Raw genomic sequence first — 12,168 nt, 5'->3', positions numbered from 1 at the left:
TGTTGACTCACAAAGTATGATATGTGACCAAATATGCAATGATTTAATTCTCTATACTGAGCACTATATACGGAGTATGCCTATCAGATAAACACTAGAGACAGACCAACATAATCCTGTGTTCTCCAAGACGGTACATATATGTCTATACCGGGCGAAAGAAGTAAACTGATATAAAAGAAAAAAGAAAGAAAGAAAGAAAGAAAGAAAGAAAAGAGAAATGAAAAGACAAATTATGGCCTTTTCCAAGACAGTTCCAAGATTGTAAGGTAGAGTACAATAATAGCCTCAAGGCTCATATGCAGACATAGTGAGAAACCCTCTATCAATGTAGTATGCTAACATCAATCCAGATGATAAACACTCCGTTCCACCAGAACTCAGAAGATATGCATCTATTTCGTATGTGCCGGATTTCGACTTTCTTTTGGATGGGTATCATGAGATCGACTAGAGAGACTGACTGTCAATCCGTTCAAAGATAGTGTGGAAAGGAAATTGTGGCCGCGTAACTCGTCACGATGAACTCTGGACATCGCGATTGTGGGCTTCTCGCCTGACCTCATCCCGCGCCAGCTTGTGCGCAGCAGAATCCTCGGTACTATTCCGCCGCCCCCAGTTCTGAGGCTTTCTCTTCAAGAAGGCGCCCACCGCACCTAGATAACCTTCATGACGGAGAAAGTAAGCCTGTTTCTCTCCCTTGGACCAGAATTTTATGGCATATGAAAGTGTATTCATCGTCTGTCGATGGCCCCGGATGAAAGATCCACCAAAGTATATGTGTTTCACCTGGTGTTTCTCCGACTGCAAGTATGCAATCTGTCCGATGTTGTTACTACGCGCGAGTTAGGTCCACAGTTTTCTCGAAACCCGCATACAATGGACGGGGAAAGGACGATACCTTATGGCATAGAGAAGGCTTCTGCTCATATCCTCGGGGCGGAATTGGACGTTGGTCTTCGCCTCCGAATCAGCCTGGCTCAGACCTTTGCCATCCTCGGCCTCTCGTTCTGCAGCCCGCTTCATCCTTAAGACTTTCCCAAAGGTGCTGGCAATTGCCGTACTCTTAAGGCCGATCTTGTTGTAATCCATGCCGTAGATGTCTCCAACCAACATATCAACCCCGCTGTTATCTCCATTATCTGCCATTGTCAACATCTCGTCGAAAGTGCGGGCCCCTGTCAACAGAGACATTAAACCCCAAAATGTCCCTCCGCCTAGGTGGGTTCCTCCCACACGCTGGAATTGGTTTGGTCCCGACACTTTGATCATGGACACTCCAGAACCGATATTAACAAGGAGATAGGGATAAACGTCCGGTCGCGCTTCCGCGAAGCGCATAGGTTCGGTTTCACTGTATGTGAACACTTCGTTCGGGATTTGGGTGATGAAGAAATCAAGGCCTGCAGATGTGTACACAAAAGGTATCAGAACCCATCCGTGCACACTGTCGCGTGGCTAACTCACCAGCGATCAAACATTCCATCTCATCCTCGCGACGGATATCCACATTTAATGCCTCCTTCAACCTGTCATAATATTTGTACGCGCCTCCGCCCGTCGCGACAACGCACAATTCGTCGGGAGCAGAGCCATTGAGCTTTTCGTGGTCATCCTTCAGCTGCTTGATGAAGTCAATGCAGAGGTCTATCCGGTGAGTCTCGAATTTAATGAAATTGAGTCGACCACCCTGGTCAGCAGAGCCGAGTTCGCGCGTGAAGTAGACCAATTTGGCCAAGGAACCCCCGATCTGTGTGGCGTTAGGAGCATTGTCAGCTCTTGAACGACATCCTCAACGTCCATGCCCGTTCGCATGGCAAGAAAATTGCGGACTGCGGGGAGTGCGGAAAGTGCGGGGAAAGGAACGAAAAACTCACATCCACCGCGACATGGCTCACGACCGTGGTGTGGTATGGGAGTCGGATGTCCTTGCCTTCGTAGTGGACTCCGTCGCCGTCGACGATGGCGTCGGGCGCAGATGGCTCGTTTTCGACGATAAAGGCGCCCTCGACGTTGATCTTCACTGCTCCGGGGTTCGAGATGGCATCTTCGAGACGGGGGCGCGCAGCATCAGGGTCAGCGGACGTGCGGTGCGAGGCAGACATCGTGGCGACCTCGTCCGTGTCATCAGAAGCGTCTGGGGGGCGTCGCATCCGTAGTCTGGCAGCTCATGGGTTCCGGTCGCAGAAGGTCTGGCGGAGTGACTCCCCTCGCCGTGCCCACGCTTACAGCGTATATCTCCTTCTGACCGGGCCCCCGGTTTCGTCAGGCGCGCCGAGGACATTTCCAAGGTCCGTCAACTGGAAAGCGAATCTGCTTCCCTTCGGGCCGAGGACATCGGCGCAGCAGCACATCTGCACCTCCAGGCCAGCCATGGACTGGCTTGACGCTGGGGTTTGGATGGGTGATTCTCGCATGGAGAGGGCCCTTGAGGGGCCCGTTTTGCGTTGGTCGCGGCAGGCTCCGGTCACGCGTGCCGCCATCACAATTCCGCAAACCTGAACTACAATCAAATTGCTGGTCCCTGCTGCTGCGAGAAATCTTGACAACTAGAAGAGGAAAAGGAAATCCTGTCCTTGATCTGTTTTGCTAATTGCAAGATTTCCTATCTTAGTCACTGCCATAACGACCGGAAATTGCAGTGTTGGTATGTCAACCCTCCAAAATACTAAACCCTCTACCAAAAAAAGATGGGTGGAAAGAAAAAAACAACGGACAAATGGAGAGTTTTTCTGTTCTTCCGTGTTATATTATTTATTTTCCTGGATAGTCTTTTTTCTTGCTATCAGTGCAAAAGTAATGATGCTGGGGCAGCGTCTACCGGGTGCATCGTACCTTCCCGTCTTGTATAGTAAGTATAGAAACTTCTATCATCATCAGTCTCAGGACACACAATTTGAACGTTTTCTGCAGCATTGACAGCGAGCTGCGCTGTGGTCGTGTTCTTATGTCTATCCATATTCTCCTCTATCAATTCTGAAGCGATCCGCCTGGAAAACGTGCACGCAGCAATGATGTATCGTCTCTTCTTGCTGTTGATATACGCCCTTGCCTCTCAAGGCAATCTCGTTATAAGGCCGATATACCCGTCACGGTGCGATCCGGCTCAATCAACCAAGAGCTGCCTTCGGGGCCAGATCTGCTCGATTACTGGAGTGTTTGTCTCCTGCATTTCCAAAATGGAAAAAGAAGATTCTCACAACTCCCCAAAGGTGTCAAGTTGATCGTGACGACACGACGGTTCGTCCATCTCCACAGACCCTCTCCCAAGGTCCTCTGACCAGAATCCAGCCTGGCAGAGAATTTCAAGAGGCTGATGCATTCCACATCGATGAATCCTCAGCTATACCGCGCAATATTTCGGCGCTAAGGTTCTTTCGACCTTTCCATGCTTCTGAAGGGTATGTCCTGAGGTCTATATACCCGAAACTGAAGGCTATTGGCAACTTCGCGTTCTGACTCTGGTGGTGCTCATTCGACGTAGCAGACAGAAAACCAGACAGGACGACAATTCCGACCACGTCGAAAAAGGGTCCAAAAGGCTTGGTTCCAGCTCTAAACAGAATGACGTTGGGTCGAAGCAATCGGAACCTGTGCTCTCGCACCCGACAAACAACACTGCGGGCTCCATACCGGGAGCGATGTGTGGATCAGGAAATTCGTTTGCGCCTTGCGATGACTGCTGCTCTACGTATGGTGTGAGTTCTGACTTTCCTTTATGATTATTGCCCTTGAACTAAATCGTCTCAGTTCTGTGGACTGGGTCTGTCGTTCTGTGGCTACGGCTGCCAATCTGGCCGGTGCATGGATGAAGATGACCTTCCAATCCTTCCATCGGAACCGCCTCAGACACGCCAAATTCCTGGTTCCTTCAAGCTCGTCGGCCAATCAGGAGTTCCAGCAATGGCTGCTGGTCTGATGCCAAACGGAAAAGTCGTATTCATTGACAAGGTCGAAAACTACACGCAGCTGATACTGGAAAGTGGGCAGTACGCCTACTCAGCAGAGTACGACCCGTCAACAAATACACCGAAGGCTCTGTCTTACAAAACAAACGCCTTCTGCACCGGTGGCGCCTTTCTTCCGGATGGCCGCATGATCTCGGTTGGTGGCAACGGCCCATTACTAGATATTGACCCGACTGTCGGTGACGGTTTCCGTGGTATCCGTTATTTAGAGCGCCATTTTGACAGCAATGAATCTGATGGAGCTGATTGGGACGAGCCTGGTCATTCGTTGACGACGGCTCGCTGGTATGCCAGTGTCCAAGTTTTGCCGAATGGGACACTCTTTGTTGCATCGGGCAGCCTGAACGGGTTGGACCCTTTGGATCCCGAAAACAATAATCCCACCTATGAGCTGCTCGACGAGGATGGTATGCCTATGACTTCAAGCATAGAGCTGCCAATTCTGGAAATGAACCAGCCATACTACATGTATCCCTTCATTCACCTCTTAAGGGATGGTAACCTCTTCATCTTCGTTGCACGCTCTGCGGAAATTTTTGATGTTTCTAAAGGTACGACTGCTCGGAAGCTGCCCGACTTACCAGGAGACTATCGGACATATCCCAACACTGGGGGGAGTGTTCTCCTTCCCTTATCAAGCGACAATGACTGGAATCCTGACATCCTTATTTGCGGCGGGGGTGCATATCAAGACTTAGACAGTCCGACAGATGCAACATGCGGCCGCATCCAGCCGTTTTCGTCAGAGCCAAATTGGGAATTAGAAAGGATGCCGGACGGAAGGGGAATGCTGGAAGGCACGCTTCTTCCCGATGGTAAGGTGCTTTGGCTGAACGGGTGTCGACGTGGAGCTCGAGGGGTTTGGTCTCGGTAAAGATCCGATCCTGGACGCGTGGATTTACGACCCAGATCAGCCTCAAGGATCTCGATGGGCCATCGCTGGCTCGTCGAAAATCCCTCGCATGTATCATTCAGTCGCTCTTTTACTTCTCGATGGCACTGTCATAATCGCCGGCTCGAACACAGTTGAACAGCCAATTCTCGAGCCTGATCCTACTGACCCAGCAATGGCATTCGCTACAGAATTCCGCGTGGAGATATACACTCCCCCTTATCTGACTGGGGAGAATATTCACAGGAGACCCGAGAGTGTTTGGCTCTCTCATAGATACCTTGCTGCTGACAGTCGCAGATTCGTGGTGAGTTTTACGGTCCGCGAACATGCTAAGTCATTGAAGATTGCTCTGTACCACGGAGGATTTATAACCCACTCGGTCCATATGGGACACCGCATGATATATTTGGACTTTGAGGGCTTCATTCCGGGTTCAACACATCAGATTGTTATGGTCAAGATGCCGCCGTCGACCACTATCGCACCCCCGGGACCATACGTCATTTATGTTGTTGTGGATGGTATTCCAAGCGTTGGGCAGTTTGTCATGGTTGAATAGTACCCTTTCTACGTTTTTCCGGCAGAAGCCGTTAGTTCTTTACAAAGGACTCGCTTTTGGACCGTGGTTATTGGTATTCTTAAAAACTATCTGTAGTCTAGTCAGTCAGGGTCGTTGCTTAATGCATTCTCTTTCTGCTGCCTCCAGGATATCTGAGCCTTTCGGAGGCACTATGGGTAATATTTGTTTTCTTGGTTACTTTCAAGAGAATGTCATATCATCCTTTTTGTCATTAGTACATGGATATTGACCGTCTCTGTGAAGCAAGTTCTGCTAGTACCCTTTCCAGGCGTGGTCTCAGCTACTGAAAGGCATCCCAATGCTCAATTTGGCAGCACAACAAACACTTTACACGCAGTTTGACCTTCCTCGCCGCAGCAACTGTTCATCTTTGTTTTGATTCCAAACTTGACTGCCACAACATGTCAACATACCTTGAGCTCCTGGCTATATTTAACCCCCCAGAGACACGTGAGACTTTCACTTCTTCCATTACTCTGTCACCTACAACAGTCAATATCACCACAACATACAACTCCTTCCTTCAGCACTGACTTGGCTTTCCAAGACAAAACAGCCTTTAGAGAGTGAGTATTCACTATTCCTATCATTCTGTCACTTACTGCTGTCCTTCTCATCAATACTTCACTCAAACTTGCTTTTGGTGGTTCCCTTGACGCCTTGTAGCCTGTGTCTATATCTAGGGCACAAGAATCACGTGGCTCACTCACTCTGTCTAGCATCCTTTGAGCTCTCTCCCTCAGCTCAGCTGTCCAATCTGTCCTTTGAAGGCACAGAAGGTACGTCAGTCAAATCCATTCCTAATATCATTCTGAGCATTCTGATACCTACAATCTTTCCCTATCCTCTGGAAAATCAGTGGGTAGAGGACGTGTCTCTGACGTGTCTTTCCGTCCAATCTCCTACTGCTGCTGCTGCTGCTGCTGCTGCTGTTGTTGTTATTGTCGTCTCCACGTGCCTCAGTACACAGCACCTTCTCTCCTCTCTTCTTCTGCTGTTCAGTACTTCTTCCATCCCATCACCCCACCTTTGATCCAAGTTTCTCTATAGGACTCTTTGAACAGCTGTCCACTTCAGATTCTGAGGCTGCGAGAGACTGTTGACATCTTGAACCAGCTATACTGACCATACTCGCTGCTCAGATACGTGTCATCTAGTCACCTCCGGGGTCGACAAAATGTCCACCTTCGATACTGCTGAGATGAGCAATGCTCTCCCGGAAGCCTCGACTCAAAAGAGCCGCATGAACGCTGAAGCGGCTGCGAAGGCTCGCGAAAAGGGTTGGGTGCCCCCTCAAGAGTACAACTATGCAAAATACACCAATCCTGCGCCCTCTAAGGACCCTGCAGAGGGTGGAGGGGACCTGGAAAACCCAGAATGGGCGGCCAATGCAGCCAAATACGAATGGCGCGAGGAGTATGGCGATATTGGCCCTCCTAATCCTCAGCTGGAGTGCATGCTTTTCCACAATGAGTTTATCAATCGGGCTGGGATCAAGTTTGAAGCGTGCGTATCCATCCTCCATTCTTCAAGGACTTGTCTAAATTCGAAGCAGTCTTCGTGACATTAGAGTCACCGCGGAGTCAACTGAACAGCCGAATCCGGTGAAGAGCGTACGTATGCCCCTGTTCACGTCGATAAATACTATCTAACGAGAGTTCCTAGTTTGCTGATGCTGGTCTTCACCCGATCATGCTTGAAAACATCCGTCTCTGCGGATATAATGTCCCAACTCCTATTCAGGCATACTCCATCCCGGCTGTTTTGACTGGTCACGATTTGATTGCGGTAGCACAGACTGGTAAGAATCGAAAGGAATCGATTACCCTTCAAGGTAGCTGACTCATTTGACCAGGCTCGGGAAAGACGGCGGCTTTTTTGATCCCCGTCCTGTCAAAGCTCATGGGAAAGGCTAAGAAGCTTGCCGCTCCCCGTCCTAACCTGGCTGCTGGATTCGATGCGGCAGCTCCGCCTGTACGTGCGGAACCGCTTGTTCTTGTGGTTGCTCCTACTCGTGAGTTGTCGACCCAGATTTTCGATGAGGCCCGTCGCCTCTGTTATCGTTCCATGCTACGACCTTGTGTCGTCTACGGCGGCGGCCCCGTACGCGAACAGCGCGAGGAGTTGCAGAAAGGTTGCGACATCTTGATCGGTACTCCTGGTCGTCTTTTGGACTTTATGGAAAAGCCACATATCTTGTCCCTTCACCGCGTCAAGTAAGCAATCATCGAAGCGTATATGTAACCGAGATTTAACTTTCTTTCCAGGTTCACTATCATCGATGAAGCGGATGAAATGCTTCACTCCGATTGGGAAACTGAACTGGGAAAGATTATGTCCGGTGGAGGTATGTCTCAGGTACTTCAGCTTGCTTTGGCCCTTTACTGATTTTGCCTAGACACGAACGAGGATGCCGACCATCGTTACATGATGTTCTCGGCTACTTTCAACAAGCATTGTCGCGAGCTCGCTCGTAAATATCTTGCTACTGATCACGTTCGTATTCGCATCGGCCGTGCTGGTAGCGCGCATCCAAACGTCCAGCAACAGGTACGCAGCAGAATCAAGGAATCCACCTCGAGGGTCATTACTGACTGGAACAGGTGATCTATGCTGAAGAGAATAAAAAGAAGCAGTGCCTGTACGATCTGCTCATTTCGATGCCTCCTTCACGGACCTTGGTCTTCGTCAACAATAAGAGCCAGGCGGATTTACTCGATGACTACCTGTACAACATGGGGTTGCCAAGCACCTCAATCCATTCCGATCGGACCCAGCGTGAACGTGAGGATGCTATGTGAGTATAAAAGTCTGATGGAACTTTTCTGAATTGTTTGATTGACTTGCTTGTCAGCCGCGCATTTCGTACCGCGAAGTCTCCTATCCTGGTTGCAACTGGGGTTTCCGCACGCGGGCTTGACATCAAGAATGTGATGCATGTCATCAACTACGATTTGCCCAACGTCAATTACGGTGGTATCGACGAGTATATCCATCGCATCGGTAACCGAAAACCACCGTATACATATATTAGAAACGGGCTAACCCTTCTGTAGGACGTACTGCGCGTATTGGAAATGAGGGTCTCGCCACCTCTTTCTTCAATCATGACAAGGATTCGGCTATTGCCTCTGATCTTGTCAAGATCCTCATGGAGTGCAACCAACCCATTCCCGACTTTCTTGAGGACGTCAAGCCTGCGGATGGCGTCGTCACCTTCGATGACGATACAGACAACGAAGGCGAAGAAAACGGCGACGACAACTGGGGTAAAGACGATAACAAAAACGAGGCTACCACTGCGGCCCCAGCTCCTGCGGCGGTGCCTAGAGCGCCTTCCCCCAAACCTGCTACTCGTGCAGACCCTGAGCCTGAATGTGATTGGTAAACACGTTGTAACGGTCTTGTCAATCGGCCACGGATGTTGCTCGCGTCAAGAGCGTGGTAAGGCGATTTGCGTGGTCACGTTTCAGGGCTTGAAGTAGGTGTCCGGACTGAATCTCACTTTGTTTCTTTCTCGAGTACAGTGAGGAAGTGACGGCTTTACTTGGATTTGGGACCATCCGGCCGCGGCTGATCGTTATCTTTGCCACTTTGGAGAGGGAAGAGACCCTGGCTGCATTCTGGAAGGACTCATGATCTCTTGTCCTACATTTCCCACCGTCTCAAAAGCTTTTGTTATTATCTGTCGGTTCTGGCCGGAATGCGCGTTTTCTTGTCCGGATGGGAGGCCTTTCTAGGGAAACCTGCCTAATAGTGATTGAGAAATGAAAACGTTCAAAGGCTTGTTAGTTTAAAAAAAATTCCATTTGCAGATTTGTTTCCATCCGGGTTACAGGCTTTAATGGTTATCAATCGCATGCAATAAGAGTTCTTGTGCCGAATACCTGCGTACAATTTGAAATCAGCGTATGCGGGTATCGTGCTTGCAGTTTCTGTAGTAGTTGTACAGCTCGTTCTTTCCTAACATGGCAATCCGTATAGAGGCTACAACGCCCAACAATTTGCAGATTGAAGTTTTCGTCTGCGTTTATCCCATCATGTCATGACGACCGGCATATTATCTTTATCTGCATATGTCTGGCAGCGGACCTGTTGGGATAGCTCGACTCCATCTCCAGACCATTATTAACTTGAGATCATGCGCGCCCTCACTCGCTTGGCGTCTAGCCTCTGCTGCATTCAGCTGATGCTGGTGCGAGGTATCACTGGGAGAGTTCCAGTCACCATCAAGAGAGATGGATTCGTAATTGACTCGTTCCAGGGAGGCCCTTTCAATGACCTTGATGCCTGGCACGGTGCAGGGGAGGAATTGCCCGTGGAGTATGCAGAAGAAGGAGGTTACGTCCGGCTCTTTCCCACGAACCCGGACCACAACTATCACACCCAGGTCTCGTCGTCCTGCCTCGACATGACGGGATACGCCGGCATGTACTTGCATGTGGTTTTCTCTGGGCCCGACAAGTTCAGCATCTCTCTCAACCAGCATAACGAAGATTGCAATCCAGATCGGGCTCCGTATCCAGACACATCGGACAGTGTTGAAGCGTCTCGTTACTCTCTGGACGACGACATCTACGTCCCTTTGTCTCATTTCTCCATCGACATGTCGCGAGTGATGTCGGTGTCCTTTCATGGCTTTTATACGAAAGACGAAGTGACCTTGTACAAGGTGGAGATCGTTCCCAGTATTCCAGCCGGGTTCACAGTGCCTGAGAAACTGGAAACAGGGTCTTTGATTCTCAAATGCAAGAGACCCAACTCATTTGCCTTCGGGATCGACGATGGGGATCCTCAGCTAGCTCAGGAGGTTATGCATATTCTGGAAGAAGAAGATATATTGGTTACTTTCTTTGTTGTTGGTAACGGTCTTGAGGCCCCGGACACCAACCTCACTGAGGTCTACAGAGAGATGATCCATCGAGGCCATCAGGTGGCACTTCACACGTACACGCATCCAAAGTAATCCCAGCCCTCCGTTAACATATCAAAATTTTCAAGGCCATGGGGCCTTAGCTGACCGTTAGTCATAGGATGGAAGGACTCCAGACCGTTGAGCAAATTGACTATGAAATTCTTGAGGGCTTTAGAGCCATTAAGGACCTCCTTGGAGTGGAATGTAAGTGATAATGGCATGGAATATATGAACAAGCCTGATGTCTTGGTTGCAGCTCGCTATTTCCGTCCTCCGTATGGCACCATCGGCGCACGAACCAGACAGAGACTGGCGCATCTCCTCGACGATCCATACATCGTGAACTGGAGCGTGGATATCGAAGACTGGCTGTATGCAGACTCGGACACGCCGGAGAAGCAGCTCGAGGCATTTCAGCGCGACGTTGATCGGGGTGGAGATATTGTCGTGATGCACTATCTCAGCCGTTCGACGGTGCAGTATTTCAGGGAGGTGATTCGAATCGCCAGAGAAACAGGCAAACGGATCATGAGAGTCGACCAGTGCATGTTGGACCCCGAGGCACCTCCTCTAGAGGACAAGTCTTGGGACTAGCTTGACTGTAGAGTACTACAACATGTACATATCCAGTATGAAGTATATATATAACCATTCCTAGCCAAAGCTGCAAAGCAGATTGCAGACTTGTTTTTCCCTCCTTCCACTAAATAGACCTCCAGAGCATGATATCACCCTTTGACTACAGAAAAGAGAGATATTTAGCCCACTCCCTCCACTGAATGAAAAGATAAAAGGTTGCAAATCCGTCTGCATGCATCAGCATTTGTTCAGCCAAATAAATCGACTTTGTTGTTCAACATATACTGTTTCTGTAACCTTTTTTTTGTGCAAAGGAATTTAGTCTGAATTATTGCTGCGACTATTGATTGATCTCTTTTTTCGTATACTTATATGTCGATATTTTGAAATGCTGCAAATCGCCCCATTGTATATAGTCTGAATATAGTCTGAATATAGTCTGAATCTTACTAGTAATATTGAAGCAATTCCACATTTTTTGAGGTCAGTTTTATTTTTATTATGCTTAAAAAGCCTGGGAATTTATTTGATCCTGCCGTGCAAAATACTGTATGTATGTACATACTGTACAGTCCCATTTATTTAAATAACAAAGAAACATTCTGCATCATTTGCACCAAATGTTTTTCTGCAGAGCAAGCATAGCAGCATCGATGATCCCATGTTTGATATTGATGTTAGTCTCGTGAGACCTGTTAGCTGTAATTTTTTTTCTTCCCTTTTTTTTTGAACGTTGTTTTTTTTTGTCCCTGTCGTACATATGTCGCTGATATCATTCAAACACGCTAGAAAGCATACTGTGGTATGGGAATCGTAATAGTGTTACAAATTTCTACATAAACCTCTCTCTATATACATTATACAAGACCTTTGCTGATTCTTCGACCGTACTTGGGTCTCAGATCGACGCTTCCTTGTGAACCGCATTTTTGCAAGCCAAGAAGATATATACCATCTGCAGGGCAGGACTGGTCGCTGCCTGGACTGACTGGCCTTTACCGAATAATGCCCCACTTCGAGATGTGTGCTGCGCCGAAAAGTAGTGATGGACAATTAATTTCCTCAGGCTGCTTGCTCTAACTCCAGGATTTATTTTTCCAATCATCGTCGATGGGATATCTGTCGTAACATCATCGTCAACATCATCACCAGCCATCCACCCACTGTTCGGGAATCAGTAAATGTCATTGTCCCAGTTGTGGAGATTGGGTTCGAGCCCCTTACCTATCTT

General features: G+C 48.7%; 4 protein-coding genes across 4 annotated transcripts; 3 read left to right on the top strand and 1 right to left on the bottom strand.

Annotated features, from left to right (window-relative positions):
* Positions 1-516: 516 nt before the first annotated feature.
* On the bottom strand, positions 517-2,105 carry T310_3044 (Pantothenate kinase; the record flags this gene model as incomplete). The annotated part of the gene is made up of 4 exons (XM_013474095.1): positions 517-835; positions 902-1,403; positions 1,468-1,750; positions 1,878-2,105. The coding sequence occupies 4 exons, from the start codon at positions 2,103-2,105 to the stop codon at positions 517-519; spliced, it is 1,332 nt and encodes a 443-aa protein (XP_013329549.1).
* A 697-nt stretch (positions 2,106-2,802) lies between these two features.
* On the top strand, positions 2,803-5,422 carry T310_3043 (Glyoxal oxidase; the record flags this gene model as incomplete). Its single annotated transcript, XM_013474094.1, has 6 exons — positions 2,803-2,851; positions 2,914-3,094; positions 3,213-3,401; positions 3,500-3,698; positions 3,751-4,783; positions 4,878-5,422. The coding sequence occupies 6 exons, from the start codon at positions 2,803-2,805 to the stop codon at positions 5,420-5,422; spliced, it is 2,196 nt and encodes a 731-aa protein (XP_013329548.1).
* Positions 5,423-6,620: 1,198 nt separating this feature from the next.
* T310_3042 (DEAD/DEAH box RNA helicase) lies at positions 6,621-8,831 on the top strand (the record flags this gene model as incomplete). Its single annotated transcript, XM_013474093.1, has 9 exons — positions 6,621-6,949; positions 6,999-7,056; positions 7,109-7,244; positions 7,299-7,659; positions 7,711-7,790; positions 7,842-7,993; positions 8,047-8,240; positions 8,298-8,446; positions 8,500-8,831. 9 exons carry the CDS (start codon positions 6,621-6,623, stop codon positions 8,829-8,831), a joined length of 1,791 nt encoding a protein of 596 aa, XP_013329547.1.
* Positions 8,832-9,584: 753 nt separating this feature from the next.
* Positions 9,585-10,952, top strand: T310_3041 (Polysaccharide deacetylase; the record flags this gene model as incomplete). The annotated part of the gene is made up of 3 exons (XM_013474092.1): positions 9,585-10,405; positions 10,477-10,562; positions 10,615-10,952. The coding sequence occupies 3 exons, from the start codon at positions 9,585-9,587 to the stop codon at positions 10,950-10,952; spliced, it is 1,245 nt and encodes a 414-aa protein (XP_013329546.1).
* Between the last annotated feature and the right edge of the window lie 1,216 nt (positions 10,953-12,168).

Source organism: Rasamsonia emersonii, assembly GCF_000968595.1.
Source record: "Rasamsonia emersonii CBS 393.64 chromosome Unknown ctg1118621760048, whole genome shotgun sequence".
NCBI lineage: Eukaryota > Fungi > Ascomycota > Eurotiomycetes > Eurotiales > Trichocomaceae > Rasamsonia > Rasamsonia emersonii.
Note: the sequence above shows the minus strand (reverse complement) of the source record. Positions and strands in the feature narration are given on the sequence as shown.